Below are 19,338 nucleotides of genomic sequence, written 5' to 3' on the forward strand. Positions count from 1 at the left end.
CAATTTTCTAACCGGGAGGCAGGTCAGAAGGTGAGCAATTCAGGGAATTGCCCACACATCTGGCTACCTTTCAGCCAGTTAAACTGGGCCCATGGGTGTCCAGCAACACATACAGTAAAACTGTCTGGAACGGGTCACTGTGCCTCTTATACAGATGGACTTTCAAATGCTCCTTCCCCAACATCTGCACCCTCAAAAAACTGCCCTACTTTGAAATCTTATAATCACATTTGTATATAATGCCAGTTAATGTATCATGCTATGCACATCACCAGAACACACTGCCTACATTCACAACAACTCCCCCTCTCTCTTTCAAGAAAAGCTACTATATCATATATATAAACTACTGTACTGTGCTAGTGGCTTTTGGGACTGCCTGGTGAAGGAAGTCATTGAAATAAAATTTGAGGAAAAATAATTTAACAAAGATATGGCTCTAAGTAAGAACTGGAATTCGATTGTAAACAAGTTGGGACAGCAAAAACTTGATTGGCTGAGGACAAACCAATCAGGAAGGAAGGACGGCGGTGTATAAATACCACCATGCTCAGGTATAATCCCTGTTGAAGATGGAAGAGTTTGCCACCGAAACATCGGTTAAAATTGACACCTGTACATGGCTGGAAGCCTGAGAAGAACTAATTTGTAATATATATATAACATAACATAGGCTCATGGATGACAGAAAAGTTGAAGGGAAGGATCAGATTGATCTTTGAGTAGTTTAAAAGGTCGTCACAACATCGTGGGATGAAGGGTTTGTATTGTGCTGTAATCTTCTATGTTCTATTGTCATAAGAGTGGCTACATCACTTCACCATCTTGGGGGAAGATAACAATTATTATCATTGGAATGCCACTGCTAAGACCCTGTAAATGCCAGGGTTTAAATTTATAATGTTGACATCTGCCCCATGTTGGTTTACTGTCCAGTTAATAGGAAATATTCCAATGGAAACATTCAAAAGATGAAGGAATTTCACAAGCATAAAACAGATTATGCAATCAGCAAACCTAATACATTCATGTGACAGACTATGTTTTTAGTTACTATTTTAATATTACCAATCCTTACCACAATAATTTCCAATAATACTTTTCAATCCTGTGATCTTTCTTTAAAAAAAGGGTAACTTTTATAATCTTCCCTTTCCAACTTGAAAATAAGTTTCTATATAAATCAGTGAGCTAACATCAGAGGGAATATAACCAATATTTTTGAGATTTTTGCCAAAACATGGTGGAAAAATTGTGCGGCTCTCTAAAAACGTGCAACATATTATTGATTGTGGTCTGATTCAATAGTCATTTCCAGTCAGCACTGACTAAATCATTTATTGTACTAACGTTCAAATTTTAAAGTAATTTTTATCATATGTCACCACATACAACCCAGAGATTCTTTTTCTTGTGGGTTATTATATAATATAATTATATAATTTCATATATAACCATATAACAATTACAGCACGGAAACAGGCCATCTCGGCCCTCCTAGTCCGTGCTGAACTCCTACTCTCACCTAGTCCCACCGACCTGTACTCAGTCCATAACCCTCCATTCCCTTCCTGTCCATTTATCTATCCAATTTAACTTTAAACGATAACATTGAACCTGCCTCAACCACTTCTGCTGGAAGCTTGTTCCACACAGCCACCACTCTCTGAGTAAAGAAGTTCCCCCTCATGTTACCCCTAAACTTTTGCACTTTAACTCTCAACTCATGTCCTCTTGTTTGAATCTCCCCCACTCTCAATGGAAAAAGCCTATCCATGTCAACTCTATCAATCCCCCTCATAATTTTAAACACCTCTATCAAGTCCCCTCTCAACCTTCTACGCTCCAAAGAATAAAGACCTAACTTGTTCAACCTTTCTCTGTAACTTAGGAGATGAAACCCAGGCAACATTTTAGTAAATCACCTCTGTATTCTCTCAGTTTTATTGACATTTTTCCTATAATTCGGTGACCAGAACTGTACACAATACTCCATATTTGGCCTTACTAATGCCCTATACAATTTCAACATTACATCCCAACTTCTATACTCAATGCTCTGATTAATAAAGGCCAGCATACCAAAAGCTTTCTTCACCACCCTATCCACATGAGATTCCACCTTTAGGGAACTATACACCCTTATTCCTAGATCCCTCTGTTCTACTGCATTCTTCAATGCCCTACCATTTACCATGTATGTCCTATTTTGAATAGTCCTACCAAAATGTAGCACCTCACATTTTTCAGCATTAAACTCCATCTGCCATCTTTCAGCCCACTCTTCTAACTGGCCTAAATCTCTCTGCAAGCTTTGAAAACCTACTTCATTATCCACAACGCCACCTATCTTACTTATCTCATGTAGTGAATACCAGCTAAAGCTACCTAATGCTGATTGGAACCTTGCATGTAGGACTTAAAGGCAGTAGGGCAGATGGGGGAGGTAATTCGTAGCTACAACTTGTAAAAATAATTCTGTTTAGTTAACTTGAAGGGAGCAATAATTGAGCACAGAAGGGATTTTTTTTATTCTAATTGTGTTCCTTCTTGTGTAATTTTGTACAATTTATGTTTATATTTTTCTTGTGAATGATGCATAGCAGATACTATGTGCCTATGATGCTGCACAAGGAAATTATTCATGTACCTGTGCATACGTATACTTGTGCACATGACAATGAATTTGACTTTGAATGTTCAGGGTCTGGGTGACTGGATAGGTCAGTCTGAAAGGAGAGGAAAACTCCTCTACATATTCCATTAAGGAAGCCATCATATGGTCCTAGATGCCAGATAGATTCATAGCGAACCGGCAGGTCGGACTGAAGGTTTACGCCAGGAATGAATCACTCAGGGCATGGATGCAGTGCTGGAAAAAGTTGCCGAGAGATTGAGGCTCACCTTTTTTACTGTACTAAGCAGACATGACAGTATAAGCAACCAATCCAGTAATTCATTATACATGACAAAATTGGTGAAAGCATTAGTTGCATAAATCATTATTTTCACCCTAAACAATTTGGCAAAACTTTATCAGCATATCTCCGTATGGAAGAAGTGACTCCAGATATTGCAGCTGCTATATCATTGTTGCACTAAGGAAAAAAATATGCTTCATAACAGCTACATTACAGCAGCATAAGAGGCGATGAGTGGGTAAGAGGAAAATGAGATAGAGTGTGACATGACATGTTTAGAGTTTGTGCGCCCTAAGCCATTATGAATCGCCGGCTTATCAGTAGCCAGTGATAGCAGCATCTACACCAATAAAGGAAGCTAGTAGTATTAGCAGTAATGCTTGCAGACAAAAGTAGAGCATAGAAAAATTAGTCTGGCAGAGACCAAGAGCAGATTGTTAGTGATGACATGTTCGGCAAATTTACTCCTAGTTTTACTGAGTGAAAGTGCACTCTTACAACACAGTTTCTGACAGAAAACATGGCAGCCGATGAGAAAACTTCAATTTTTGGACAAATGTCTTCATATACATTGCTAACTTCAGAAATCAGAAATCAGAATCAGGTTCACCAGATTGATTCCTGGGATGGCAGGTCTTTCATATGAAGAAAGACTGGATGAACTGGGCTTGTACTCGTTGGAATTTAGAAGATTGAGGGGGGATCTGATTGAAACGTATAAGATCCTAAAGGGATTGGACAGGCTAGATGCGGGAAGATTGTTCCCGATGTTGGGGAAGTCCAGAACGAGGGGTCACAGTTTGAGGATAGAGGGGAAGCCTTTTAGGACCGAGGTTAGGAAAAACTTCTTCACACAGAGAGTGGTGAATCTGTGGAATTCTCTGCCACAGCAAACTGTTGAGGCCAGTTCATTAGCTATGTTTAAAAGGAAGTTAGATATGGCCCTTGTGGCTACAGGGGTCAGGGGGTATGGAGGGAAGGCTGGGGCGGGGTTCTGAGTTGGATGATCAGCCATGATCATAATAAATGGCGGTGCAGGCTCGAAGGGCCGAATGGCCTACTCCTGCACCTATTTTCTATGTTTCTATGTTTCTATGTTTATTATCACTGGCATGTGACGTGAAATCTGTTAACTTAGCAGCAGCAGCTCGATGCAATACTTAATATAGAAGAGAGAAAAATAAATATAATAAAAGAATAATGATAATAAATAAGTAATTTAGTTACAGTATATCAATATTGAATAGATTAAAACACGTGCAAAAATCAGAAATACTGAAAAGAAACATAGAAAACCTACAGCACAATACGGGCCCTTCGGCCCACAAAACTGTGTTGAACATGCCCTTACCTTAGAACTACCTAGGCTTACCCACAGCCCTCTATTTTTCTAAGCTCAATGTACTTATCTAGGAGTCTCTTAAAAGACCCGATTGTATCCACCTCCACCGCCGTCACCGGCAGCCCATTCCACGCACTCACTACTCTGCATAGAAAATTTACCCCTGACATCTCCTATATTAAAAATGTATATTAAAAAAGCAACATACATCAAAGTTGCTGGTGAACGCAGCAGGCCAGGCAGCATCTATAGGAAGAGGCGCAGTCGACGTTTCAGGCCGAGACCCTTTGTCAGGACTAACTGAAGGAAGAGTGAGTAAGGGATTTGAAAGCTGGAGGGGGAGGGGGAGATCCAAAATGATAGGAGAAGACAGGAGGGGGAGGGATGGAGCCGAGAGCTGGACAGGTGATAGGCAGAAGGGGATACGAGAGGATCATGGGACAGGAGGTCCGGGAAGAAAGACGGGGGGGGGGTGACCCAGAGGATGGGCAAGAGGTATATTCAGAGGGACAGAGGGAGAAAAAGGAGAGTGAGAGAAAGAATGTGTGTGCATTAAAAAGAGTAACAGAAGGGGTACGAGGGGGAGGTGGGGCCTAGCGGAAGTTAGAGAAGTCAATGTTCATGCCATCAGGTTGGAGGCTACCCAGACGGAATATAAGGTGTTGTTCCTCCAACCTGAGTGTGGCTTCATCTTTACAGTAGAGGAGGCCGTGGATAGACATGTCAGAATGGGAATGGGATGTGGAATTAAAATGTGTGGCCACTGGGAGATCCTGCTTTCTCTGGCGGACAGAGCGTAGATGTTCAGCAAAGCGGTCTCCCAGTCTGCGTCGGGTCTCACCAATATATAAAAGGCCACATCGGGAGCACCGGACGCAGTATATCACCCCAGTCGACTCACAGGTGAAGTGATGCCTCACCTGGAAGGACTGTTTGGGGCCCTGAATGGTAGTAAGGGAGGAAGTGTAAGGGCATGTGTAGCACTTGTTCCGCTTACACGGATAAGTGCCAGGAGGGAGATCAGTGGGGAGGGATGGGGGGGACGAATGGACAAGGGAGTTGTGTAGGGAGCGATCCCTGCGGAATGCAGAGAGAGGCGGGGAGGGAAAGATATGCTTAGTGGTGGGATCCCGTTGGAGGTGGTGGAAGTTACGGAGAATAATATGTTGGACCCGGAGGCTGGTGGGGTGGTAGGTGAGGACCAGGGGAACCCTATTCCTAGTGGGGTGGTGAGAGGATGGAGTGAGAGCAGATGTACGTGAAATGGGGGAGATGCGTTTAAGAGCAGAGTTGATAGTGGAGGAAGGGAAGCCCCTTTCTTTAAAAAATGAAGACATCTCCCTCGTCCTAGAATGAAAAGCCTCATCCTGAGAGCAGATGCGGCGGAGACGGAGGAATTGCGAGAAGGGGATGGCGTTTTTGCAAGAGACAGGGTGAGAAGAGGAATAGTCCAGATAGTTGTGAGAGTCAGTAGGCTTATAGTAGACATCAGTGGATAAGCTGTCTCCAGAGACAGAGACAGAAAGATCTAGAAAGGGGAGGGAGGTGTCAGAAATGGACCAGGTAAACTTGAGGGCAGGGTGAAAGTTGGAGGCAAAGTTAATAAAGTTAACGAGTTCTGCATGCGTGCAGGAAGCAGCGCCAATGCAGTCGTCGATGTAGCGAAGGAAAAGTGGGGGACAGATACCAGAATAGGCACGGAACATAGATTGTTCCACAAACCCAACAGAAAGGCAGGCATAGCTAGGACCCATACGGGGTGCCCATAGCTACACCTTTAGTTTGGAGGAAATGGGAGGAGCAAAAGGAGAAATTATTAAGAGTAAGGACTAATTCTGCTAGACGGAGCAGAGTGGTGGTAGAGGGGAACTGATTAGGTCTGGAATCCAAAAAGAAGCGTAGAGCTTTGAGACCTTCCTGATGGGGGATGGAAGTATATAGGGACTGGACATCCAAGGTGAAAATAAAGCGGTGGGGGCCAGGGAACTTAAAATCATCGAAAAGTTTAAGAGCGTGAGAAGTGTCACGAACATAGGTCGGAAGGGATTGAACAAGGGGTGATAAAACAGTGTCGAGGTATGCAGAAACGAGTTCGGTGGGGCAGGAGGAAGCTGAGACAATAGGTCTGCCAGGACAGGCAGGTTTGTGGATCTTGGGTAGGAGGTAGAAACGGGAAGTGCGGGGTGTGGGAACTATAAGGTTGGTAGCAGTGGATGGGAGATCCCCTGAGCGGATAAAGTCGTTGATAGTGTGGGAAACAATGGCCTGGTGCTCCTTAGTGGGGTCACGATCGAGAGGTAAATAAGAGGAGGTATCCGCGAGTTGTCGCTGTGCCTCGGCAAGGTAGTGGTCAGTACGCCAGACTACAACAGCACCCCCCTTATCAGCGGGTTTAATAATAATGTTAGGATTAGTGCGGAGGGAGCGGAGAGCAGAGCGTTCCGAAGGAGTGAGGTTGGAATGGGGACAAGGTGCGGTGAAGTCGAGACGGTTGATGTCCCGTCGGCAGTTGGCAATAAAGAGATCCAGAGCAGGCAGAAGACCAGAGCGGGGTGTCCATGAAGAAGAGGAGGGATGAAGACGGGAGAAGGGGTCATCGGTGGGGGTGGAAGAGTCCTTGCCGAAGAAGTAGGCTCAGAGACGGAGACGGTGGAAGAAGAGTTCTGTGTCATGGCGAACACGGAACTCGCTGAGGTGTGGGCGAAGGGGGACAAAGGTGAGGCCCTTACTGAGAACAGAGCGCTCTGCCTGCGACAGTTGAAGGTCGGAGGGGATGGTAAAGACCCGGCACGGATGAGAGCTGGGATCAGAGGGGGGAGGGGGAGGCTGGGGGTGTCAATGGAGAGGGGAGGGTTGGGGTGAGAGGAAGATGGAGCCTCTGAGGGCCCAGGAGCTGACGGTGGGATCTGAGGAAGACGGGGCTGCGGAGTGGTGGTGGGGGAAGGGGAGACGGGAGTCACAACAGCAGCACATAAAGACCCGGCCTGGAGTTCAAGGCTGGAGTCGCAGTTGGTGGTTGCGCGATCGCTTTGAATGTCTCCATGGTCGTTGCTGGAGTCCGGGTTTTGAATATGTCCTGAGGTGTTGGAGCCGCCGAGATCAACGGCAGGAGCCGCAACCGAAAGTTCATGCCTGCTAGCGTCGGGGCCGGCAGGCTCTGCAGTCCGTAGATGTAAGATCTTGCGATCTTTGCCTAACATGACAAAGTCAAAGAAAAAGTGAGGTTGTGTCCAAGGGTTCAATGTCCATTTAGGAATCGGATGGCAAAGAGGAAGAAGCTGTTGCTGAATCACAGAGTGTGTGCCTTCAGGCTTCTGTACCTCCTCCCTGATGGTAACAGTGAGAAAAGGGCATTCCCTGGGTGCTGGAGGTTATTTATAATGCCTTTCTGAGACACCGCTCCCTGAAGATGTCCTCGGTGCTTTGTAGGCTAGTACCCAAGATGGAGCCAACTAGATTTTTAACCCTCTGCAGCTTCTTTCAGTCCTGTGCAGTAGCCCCTCCATACCAGACAGTGATGAAGATCACTGAGCAGCAACTGAATCTTCTGCTTCACACATTGCTCCTTGCGTCACATCCTATCCCTCAACTCCCAACAATCTTTCAATTGTCGCAGCTACATAATCTTCACAGGCCCCTCATAATCTACAGCAGTCCAGGCCTCCTTGCTAAAGACAGACCACAACCAGATGAATTTCCTTTCCTCTTCTAGAAGACGACTGTACACGATTAACAGCAGCAACAGACTGACAGGGTTGTACCTGCTTGCTGGTTCAGCTGCCTGAGGAAGAGAGGGCAGTACTGGAGTAGCTGCCAGAGGCAGCAAGGTGTGCAACTCTTTGCTAATCTATTTTAATCTTCAGGGTACAAGTGGTGCAAGCATGCCCTGCTACTTCTATCTTCCTTCACCATGTCCTTCTCCTTGCTCCTTCCTTCCTTGAGATAGCCTCTGGTTGGGTGTTGGCAGGCTGCTCAGTGGAAGGCAAAGAGCTGCCAAGTTGTAAAAACAGCCCAGTCCTCCATACAAGCCAGTTTCCCCTCCAGTAACTCTGTCTACACCTCCCATTGCCCCTGGAAAGGAGTAATATAATCAGGGTTCACACCCATCATGGCTACTCTCCCATCTTCCCTCACCTGCCAGACAGAAAATACAAAACCTTGAGAATAGTTACCACTAGATTCAAGAACAGCTTCTATCCCACTTTTAGGAGACTCTTGAAAGGATCTCCAAGAGGCTGGAGATGAACTCCTCATGTGCCCCTTTGTGACCCTTGGACTTCATTTGTCTACCTGCACTGTGCTTTCTCTGTAATTGTAACCGTATGTCCTACATACTGTTTTCCCTTTTACTACTTAAATGTTCAATCAGGTATGATCAGATGGCATGCGACCAAAGGCCTTCGACTGAATCTCATTACATATGAAAAAGGCACTCCATGTATCATTTTGGATAGGAGTGGGCTTCAGTCCAGTAGGAACTAAGAGTAGCCAATGATGCTTGTAGCCAAAGCCTCAGCTCTTCAGAGGATGACTGATGTTGTAAGAACATTGGAAGGTGAAAGGGAAATGTGAAGCAAACACTCAATGTATTGAGTGCCATGATCAACAAACAAGAAACCGTCTACCCTGACACCTTCCACATCATTGCTTGGGACATCATTCAAGCTAGCTTGAGGATATTTCTGCCCATCTACCATTAGCACAACAGCTGCAGCACTAAAGGACCCAACACACTTGCTAATGCCACACCACCATAAAGGATACTTATCATTCTAACCCTCAAACTCATTTTGGGAAATCTGATCAACTGGCTATCCTCCTTCTAGCTGCATATAGGTAAAGGCAAAAGAGCAAGGCACCGCAGGTAAGGACAACAAAGAGGTGGTCATGGGAGGTAAAGGGGTGCATATGGCCATATTTAAGCACTCATCAGAGAACCTGTTGTTACAGACTTTATAAACACTTTCATGGATGAATTTGTACCCATAATATCATACAGAGTCTTCCCCAACCAGAAGCTCTGAATGAACCAAAAAATCCGGAATCTTCTGAGAGCTAGATCAGTGGCATTCAGGGCCCACTATCTCACATGTGATGGGGCAATTCCAGATCAAACTGGAATCACACAGGATGCTCAGCAGCTGTGGGAGGACTTGAATGCCATCAGCTCCTACAAAATAAAACCAAACAACATAAATGACAAAATCTTGCTATCAGATGAGCTCACTGCCTTTTGTGCTCGCTTTGACTGACAGAATATGGAGGCACTTTCATGAACCCCCACTGACCCCAGCAAACTTGTGATTTCAGTCTTTGAGGCTGGTGTGAAGGCATCCTTCAGGTGTGTGAACCCACGGAAAACACCCAGCCCAGATGGAGTACCTGGCCAAGTACTGAAGACCTGTGCTAATCAACTCGCTTGAGTGTAAACTAATATCTTCAACCTCTCCCTTCAGCAGTCTGACATACTGTACCCACCTGCTTCAAGCAAGCTTCAGTCATACTGGTATCTAAGAAGAACATGGTAACATACCTCAATGACCATCGTCCAGTAGCACTTCCATCCACTGTGATGAAATGCTTTGAGAGATTAGTCATGAACCATATCAACTCCTGCCTGAGGAGTGACTTGTATCCACTCTAATCTATCTACTGTCACAACAGGTCACCAGCAAATGCCATTTAATTGACCCTTCATTCAGTTTGTGGGATATTTGGCCAATGGAGATTCATGTGTCAGGATGCTCTTCATTGACTACAGCTCAGCGTTCAACAATATAATCCTCTCAAACTCATGACTAAGCTCCAGGACCTGGGCCTCGATACCTCCCTGATTTCATCACTTGGAGATCACAGTCAGTTCAGATTGGTATTCCTCCAGAGTCACCATCAGCACAGGTGTACCACAAGGCTGTATGCTTAGCCTTGTGCTCTACTCAATTTAAGCCTATGAATGTGTGGCTAAGCATAATTCCAGTAGCATATTTAAGTTTGCTGACAATACTACTGCTGTTAGTCAAATTAAAGGTGGTGACAAATCAGCATACAGGACAGAGATTGAAAATGGTGCCATGACATCACTTTTCGCTGACCATCGGCAGGAACAAAGAGCTGATAATTGACAACTAGAGGAAGAAATGAGAGATCCGTGGGCCAGTCCCCTTTAATGGATTGGAGATGCAGAGGCTCAGTAACTTTAAATTTCGTGCTTTACCATATCAGTGGATTTGTACAGGGACCAGCACCTACATAAGTACCATCACAAAGGAGGCACAACAGCAATTCTACTTTCTTAGATCTTTGTGGAGATTTGGCATGTCATCTAAAACTTTGACAAACTTCTATAGATGCACAAAGGAGAGACTCGTGATTCATTGCATCATGGGTTGGTATGGAATCTTCACTGCTCAGGGACGGAAAAGGCTACAAAAATCGGTGGTTATAGCCCAGTCCATCACAGGCAAAACCCTCTGCATCATTGAGCACATCTGGCAGCTTCCATCATCAAAGACCCATCATCCAGGCCATGCTCTCTTCTTGCTGCTACCATTGGGCAGAAGGTACAGGGGTCTTTGATCCCACACCATCAAGTTCAGGAACAGTTATTACCCTGAACCAGCGTGGGTAAATTCTCTCATCTCAATCCTGAACTGACTCCAGAACCTATAGACTGGCTTTCAAGGTCTCTACAACTTGAGTTCTCAGTAATATTTATTTATTTATTTATTTATTATTTTATTTATAGGATTTGTCTTCTTTTGCACATTGGCTGTATGTCAGTCTTTGTTATTTATAGTTTTTTTCCCCATAAATGCTATAGTACTTTTTTATTTTCTTGTTATTTATAGTTTTTTTTCCCCATAAATGCTATAGTACTTTTTTATTTTCTTGTAGATGTCTGGAAGAAAATGAATCTCAGAAATGGTGGCATGTACTTCGATAATAAATTTACTTTGATCTGTGGCACCGAAGAGGAGGGGCGCCATGCAAACACACAAAAAAGTCTTGACATTCGCTGCAAAACGAAAAATAAAAGCCATGGTTCAGTGTCTCAACAGCCACATGCATTAAAGAGCGAAGTTTCAGCAAAGAATCCGCAGACACCGCTGAGGCAGAGCCTGGCAAGCGCCGCGGACGACCTGACGAGAAGAGTCAGGTGTCCTCGGCTGATGCGCCCAGCTGTTTCCAGCGGTTTGCACATCTGTGAAGTGTATGGTTTGGGGCGGGGAAAGATTTTCCCGACCATCCTCGCCTCATCTACGCTCAGGATAAATAGAGAGTTAAGAAAAAGGGCGCCATCCCACAAGGAGGGAGAGCTGATTAGCGATCGAGCATTCGATCCCAACCTCCTGCTTCAGCTCTGCTCCGTTACGCGTAGACACCTACGTGAGTCGGTGGGCAGTGGGTGCTCTTCAACCAATGTGGCTTCAAACTTTCTTCCCCGCTTACTAATTCAGTGTAGACGGCGGGAGATGCTTTCACCTAACCAGAGTGTCATGAACTATAGCGGCGGCGAGAAAGGGGCTTTCTATGACTGGGAGGCAACCGGTCCCTTCTCGCTCGGCCCCACTGGCCATCTGGTCTCCGCTGTGTTCCTGGGCATCATCGGATTGTTGGGCTTCATCAACAATTTCCTGGTGTTGCTGCTTTTCTACCGTTTCAAGGCACTGCGCTCGCCCGTTAACCTCCTGCTCGTTAACATCTCGCTCAGCGACCTGCTCGTCTGCATCCTGGGCACCTCTTTCAGCTTCGCTGCCAGCACCCAAGGGCGCTGGCTAATCGGGAAAGCGGGCTGCATTTGGTACGGATTCGCGAATACCCTTTTCGGTGAGCTTCAGCAGAATATCTCGTTAAGCTGTAAATCCCAAAAGGGAATTGGATCCATGAATGAGGGAAAGCTTTAATTTATACGTCATATCTAACTCAGTGAATAGTAGTGCGATGTGCAACTAGATAAGAAATCCCATGATTGTGCCTGTCGTCGTTCTGTTAGTGAGAAATATTGTATAATCAGTTATTGTTTGCCATCGTTCAGAACTTTCCAGAGCTCTTTCTAGTCAAAGTTCTAGTCAGAGTTGTAGTTACAGTGTTGATGGAGAGGTTGCAGCGGGCGAACAGGCTGTCACAAAGCCGTTGCATTAAGGAGAGGGCTATCAGTTTTAGTGACGCTGGATACGGACTGAGAACAGGGTAAATTTCATTGATCTTTCAAATAGTTGCATGGGATCTTCAACGTTCAATTGAGAGACTTCCCATATGAATGATGGTAGCTTTGACATCATATTCCCCCCCCCCCCTCAAAAGTACCACAATGGAATGTGAGCCTGTGCTTAAACTTTGAGATTTATCCTATTTGACCTGTAAGGTGGCAGCTATGTCAATCGATGTAGTAAACACATAAAATATAAATCTAAGCATCTTAAATTTGCATTTAGTGTGTAAATAGTGAGAGTAGAGACAGAATGATTTGGCAGATAAATGCGTGGCTGAGAAGCTGGTGTAGGGGACAGGGCTTCAGTTTCTTGGATCATTGGCGTCTCTTCTGGGGCAGGTATGACCTGTAGAAAAGGGACAGGTTGCACTTGAACCCAAGGAGGACCAATATTCTCATGGGTACATTTGTTAGAATTGTTGGGGAGGGTTTAAGTTAATTTGACGGGGGATGGGAACTGGAGTGAAGGGTCTCAGGATAGGACGGATGGTAAAAAAGCAAAGATATCATGCAGTCAGACTGTCAGGAAAGGCAGGCAGATGATAAGACAAAATTGCTGCCAGCAGGGTGAGTATCAGAGCATTAGGGATGCAGATTCATAAAGGGTAGCAAATACAGTACTCCATGTGTAATATCTCAATGCACGGAGTAAAGAAATAACGTGAATGATCTTGCTGCACATTTACAGATTGTTGGGTATGATGTTGTGGCCATCACTGACTCGTGGCTGAAGGATGGTTGTAGTTGGGAGCTGAATGTCCAAGGTTACACATTGTATCGGAGGGATAGGAAGGTAGGCAGAGGGGGTGGTGTGGCTCTGCTGATGAAGATAGCATCAAATTATTAGAAAGATGTGACATAGGACTGGAAGATGTTGAATCCTTCTGGTTTAAGCTATGTAACTGGAAAGGTAAAAGGACCCTGATGGCAGTTATATACAGACCTTCCAATAGTAGCTGGGATGTAGACTACAGAATACAACAGGAAATAGAAAAGGCATGTCAAACAGGCAATACACATCAAAGTTGCTGGTGAACGCAGCAGGCCAGGCAGCATCTCTAGGAAGAGATACAGTCGATGTTTCAGGCCAAGACCCTTCGTCAAGACTAACTGAAGGAAGAGTTAGTAAGAGATTTGAAAGTTGGAGGGGGAGGGGGAGATCCAAAATGATAGGAGAAGACAGGAGGGGGAGGGATGGAGCCAAGAGCTGGACAGGTGATTGTCAAAGGGGATATGAAAGGATCATGGAACAGGAGGTCTGGGAAGAAAGACACGGTGGGGGGGAACCCAGAGGATGGGCAAGGGGTATAGCCAGAGGGACAGAGGGAGAAAAAGGAGAGTGAGAGAAATAATGTGTGTATAGAAATAAATAACAGATGGGGTACAAGGGGGAGGTGGGGCATTAGCGGAAGTTAGAGAAGTCGATGTTCATGCCATCAGGTTGGAGGCTACCCAGACGGAATATAAGGTGTTGTTCCTCCAACCTGAGTGTGGCTTTATCTTTACAGTAGAGGAGGTCGTGGATAGACATGTCAGAATGGGAATGGGATGTGGAATTAAAATGTGTGGCCACTGGGAGATCCTGCTTTCTCTGGCGGACAGAGCGTAGGTGTTCAGCAAAGCGGTCTCCCAGTCTGCATCGGGTCTCGCCAATATATAGAAGGCCACATCGGGAGCACCGGACGCAGTATATCACCTCAGCTGACTCACAAGTGAAGTGTCGCCTCACCTGGAAGGACTGTTTGGGGCCCTGAATGGTGGTGAGGGAGGAAGTGTAAGGGCATGTGTAGCACTTGTTCCGCTTACAAGGATAAGTGCCAGGAGGGAGATCAGTGGGGAGGGATGGGGGAGACGAATGGACAAGGGAGTTGTGTAGGGAGTGATCCCTGCGGAAAGCAGAGGGGGAGGGGGGAGGGAAAGATGTGCTTAGTGGTGGGATCCCGTTGGAGGTGACGGAAGTTACGGAGAATAATATGTTGGACCCGGAGGCTGGTGGGTTGGTAGGTGAGGACCAGGGGAACCCTATTCCTAGTGGGGTGGCGGGAGAATGGAGTAAGAGCAGATGTACGTGAAATGGGGGAAATGCGTTTGAGAGCAGAGTTGATAGTGGAGGAAGGGAAGCCCCTTTCTTTAAAAAAGGAGGACATCTCCCCCGTCCTAGGATGAAAAGCCTCATCCTGAGAGCAGATGCGGTGGAGATGGAGGAATTGCAAGAAGGGGATGGCGTTTTTGCAAGAGACAGGGTGAGAAGAGGAAGAGAAATTCTCTCACTCTCCTTTTTCTCCCTCTGTCCCTCTGACTATACCCCTTGCCCATCCTCTGGGTTCCCCCCCCCCACTTGTCTTTCTTCCCGGACCTCCTGTCCCATGATCCTCTCGTATCCCCTTTGCCTATCACCTGTCCAGCTCTTGGCTCTATCCTTCCCCCTCCTGTCTTCTCCTATCATTTTGGATCTCCCCCTCCCCCTCCCCCTCCCACTTTCAAATCCCTTACTAACTCTTCCTTCAGTTAGTCCTGACGAAGGGTCTCGGCCTGAAACATCAACTGTACCTCTTCCTGGAGATGCTGCCTGGCCTGCTGCGTTCACCATCAACTTGGATGTGTGTTGCTTGAATTTCCAGCATCTGCAGAATTCCTGTTGTTTGCGTTTTCAAACAGGCAATGTTATGATAGTCATAGGAGATTTTAACATGCTGGTCGATTGGGAAAATCAGATTGGTAATGGAACTCAAGAGAGTAAGTTTGTTGAATGCCTGTGAGATGGCTTTTTAGAGCAGTTTTCATTGAGCCTACGAGGGGATCAGCTATACTGGATTGGGTGTTATGTAATGAACTGGAGGCGATTAGGGAGCTTAAGGTGAAAGAATCCTTAGGAGACAGTGATCACAATATGATTTTGTTCAACTTGAAATTTGATAGGGAGGAAGTAAAGTCTGACATAGCAATATTTCAGGGGAGTAAAGGAAATTACAGTGGTATGAGAGAGGAGTTGGAAGTAAATTGGAAGGAGATGCTGGCGGGGATGACAGCAGAGCAGCAATGGCTTGAGTTTCTAAGAAAAATGAGGAAGGTGCAGGATAAATGTATTCCAAAAATGAAGAAATACTCAAATGGCAAAATAGTACAACCATGACTGACAGGGAAGTCAAAGCTATTGTAAAAGCAAAAGAGAGGACATACAACAAAACAAAATTTAGCAGCAGACAGAAGATGGGAAACTTTTAAAAACCTACAGATAGCAACTAAAAGAATCATTGGGGGAAAAATGAAATATGAAAGCAAGCTAGCAAACAATATCAAGCTGGATAGAAAATAAAAGAGAGATGAGAGATGACCCCTAGAAAATGAAGCAGAGAAATAATAATGAAGGACAAGGAGATAGTAGATGAACTAAAATGAATGTTTTGCATCAGTCTTCACTGTGGAAGACACTAGCAGTGTGCCAGGTGTTGAAAGGTGTGAGGGAAGAAAGGTGAGTGCAGTTACTATTACAAGCTCAAAAAGCTGAAAGACCTAAAGTGCATAAATCACCTGGACCAGATGAACTGCACCCTAGGGTTCTAAAAATGGTAGCGATAGAGATTCCAGAGATATTAGTAATGATCTTTCTAGAATCTTGGACTCTAGCATGGTTCCGGAGGACTGGAAAATTACAAATGTCACTCCACTCTTTAAGAAAGGGGGGAGGCAGCAGAAAAAAAAATTTAGACTGATTAGCCTGACCTCAGTAGTTGAGAGGATGTTGAAGTCAATTGTTAAGGATGAAGTAGTGGAGTACTTGGTGACACAGGACAAAATAAGACAAAGTCATCATGGTTTCCTTAAAGGGAAATCTTGCCTAATGAACCTGTTTTAATTCTTTGGGGGAGATTACAAATAGGATGGATAAAGGGGATACAGTGGATGTTGTATATTTGGATTTTCAGAAGGCCTTTAACAAGGTGCCACATGTGAGGCTGCTTACCAAGTTAAGAGTCTATCGTATTACAGGATAGTTACTAGCATGGTTAGAGCATTGGCTGATTGGCAGGAGGCAGCTAGTAGGAAAAAAAGGATCCTTTTCTGGTTGGCTACTAGTGACTAGTGGTGTTCCGCAGGGGTCAGTGTTGGGACCACTTCTTTTTATGCTGTAAATTAATGATTTAGATGATGAAATAGATGGCTTTGTTGCCAAGTTTGCAGATGATACAAAGATTGGTGGAGGGACAGGTGGTGTTAAGGAAACAGGAAGGCTGCAGAAGGACTTAGACAGTTTAGGAGAGTGAGCAAGAATGTGGCAAATGAAATACAATGTTGGAAAATGCATGGCTACGCACTTTGGTCGAAAAAATAAATGTGCAGACTATTTTCTAAAAATTTGGGGATAATCCAAAAATTGAAGATGCAAAGGGACTTGGGAGTTCTTGTGCAGAACACCCTAAAGGTTAACTTGCGGGTTGAGACAGTAGTGAGGAAGGCATATGCAATGTTAGCATTCATTTCAAGAGGTCAAGAAGGGATGTGAGGCCTCACCTTGAGTATTGTGAACAGTTTTGGGCTCCTTATCTAAGAAAAGATGTGCTGGCATTGGAGAGGGTTCAAAGGAGGTTCACGAAGATGATTCTGGAAATGAAAGGGTTATCAAAGGAGGAACGTTTGATGGCTTTGGGCTGGTATTCGCTGGAATTTAGTAGGGTGAGGGGGGAATGTCATTGAAACCTTTTGAATGTTGTAAGGCCCAGACAGAGTAGATGTGGAAAGGATGTTTCCCATGGTGGGGAAATCTAGGCCAAGAGAGCACAGCCTCAGGATAGAGGAGCGTCCATTTAAAACAGAGATGCTGAGAAATTTCTTCAGCCGGAGGGTAGTGAATTTGTGGAGTTTATTATCACGGGCAGCTGTAGAGGTGGGTCGTTCGGTGTATTTAAGGTGGAGATTGATGGGTTCTTGATTGGTCACAGCGTCAAAGGTTATGGGGAGAAGGACAGAGAGTGGGGCCGAGGAGGGGACAAAAAGATTCAGCCATAACTGAATGGCGGAGGAAACTTGATGGACCAAATGGCCTAATTCTGCTCTTGTGTCTTATGGTTTTAATTATTCAGCCTGAGATGACCTATTAAAATCTGTTTTTCATACTGTAGGCTCCAAAAGTAAAAAAAAAGGTACCAAAATTTAAATTCATGTAGATATTTTCCTGATCCAAAAAGTTCAAGCCATTAAATAACTTTCCACGTTTTTATGCTGGATTTCTGATTCAGGAAACAGTGATTGAGTGTATCATTTTGAATAAGGCAGAACATCCTCTATCATCGTGCCTTAGTACATTGAATATTGTGAATGCATCATGTCAGTTACCTTCAGCAGACTGACGATGCCTTGTAAGGTGTTACATGGCGAAGTCCTTTGAGTTCATTTCAACAAGCTGACATCCATACCTCTGAAAGTAGTCTAGAAAATTAAAATTTCTGATCTAAGCAACAAGCTGCTTGGCAGATTGTGCAAGCAAACATGGTGGTTTAAAACTTGCTTTTCCCAGAGAGTTACTGCTTCTTCTTAGTGCAAATGAAATCTGTACATGGCTGTAAGTTTGTGCAGATTTAGTCAAATTGACCAAGATTCTGCACATATTTGTGTAGACTTCAATTCTTAAACCCTTAAGAAAGTAGCACATGTGTACTTGACATGTCATATTGTCTCACAGGCACTTTAATCATACCACAGGTTTTTAAAAAATGACTTTGAAGTACACCTTGAAATCAATTGTTCAAATCTCTTCACAGTTCCGATTTCCTGAACAGGGGTTTTTGCACTGTGTTGGCAGTCAAAAGTACATAGATCAGAAGTCTAAATGAATTGTTGCATGAACATGATTTCTTAGATACTTAAGGTTTTTATTCCCAATGTAGATGTTCCAACAATAAGTACCGCTCACTCTAATGTTGTTTGTCAAAAGCAATTCAAACACTACTGTTTACTCAAATAAAATCTGAATTAAAGTGTCGGGCACTGAAATTAAATGGTTAGGATAAATACAGGTTAAAAATAGCATTTTTGGTGCTAGCATTTATATTTTTGTGAATGACCAAAGACATACTGAAATATGAGAGCAAGGATATTACATTTATCCAAACCGGTGCTATTTACCACATGAAAGCAATAAGGTTTTTATAGCAGGTAATGGATATTAGTATTCAGAAGTCAGCCTTCAAGTATATAGAAATGATTTAATGGTATCTCTGGCAACTTGAGGATGATAAAGAAACAATTGCCATTCTATTTGCTGTACTTACTGTTGTGCAAAGTAGCTGTTCTCACCTTTTTCTGAATATTTTGGGAGCCTAATGATATCTTGTTAGTATTTCTTGTCTTAATACAGTATGGACATCTTGTCTTAATATGGAAGAAAGCCACAAATAAACACAGTATTTTCAGTAAAAATCAGAAACTATTGCAGGTGGTGAAAAGCTGAGAGAACAAAAAATGCTCAAAATACTCAGTAGGTGACCCAGCAAATAAAGAGAATTAATACTAATATTTCATGTTGATCCCTCAGAAGAAATGCCAATGAAGTTAGCCCCCATTTTTAAACAGATTTACAAAGCATCCCAGAGCATCACAAGTGGTAAGCTATTACATAATTTCCAAAGAAGAGGATTGTCTTGGAATATGGTTTGAAAACATATTGTTCTGCTGGGTTTATCCTAGCTATTATCCTTCTGAAACACAAAGTCTAATTGTTGTAAAGTAAACTAAGTTTCAGGACATTTTATCAGGAAATGGCATAAGAGTTAATTGGCATTTAGGTGTTCTCCTGTTTCAGGTCACTGCTTAGGAGTGAATTTTAACTTTGTTGCATGGATGCTTATATGAAACAGAGCATTGCT

The 19,338-nt window shown here is 44.1% G+C and overlaps 1 protein-coding gene across 1 annotated transcript in view; it reads left to right on the forward strand.

The window, feature by feature from the left end:
• Window positions 1-11,735: 11,735 nt before the first annotated feature.
• LOC134345953 (opsin-3-like) overlaps window positions 11,736-19,338 on the forward strand; it is a 79,227-nt gene continuing 71,624 nt past the window's right edge. The window contains exon 1 of the mRNA XM_063047300.1: window positions 11,736-12,090. Coding sequence (XP_062903370.1) covers window positions 11,736-12,090 — 355 coding nt within the window. The remainder of the gene's footprint in view (window positions 12,091-19,338) is intronic.

Source organism: Mobula hypostoma, chromosome 4 (assembly GCF_963921235.1).
Source record: "Mobula hypostoma chromosome 4, sMobHyp1.1, whole genome shotgun sequence".
NCBI lineage: Eukaryota > Metazoa > Chordata > Chondrichthyes > Myliobatiformes > Myliobatidae > Mobula > Mobula hypostoma.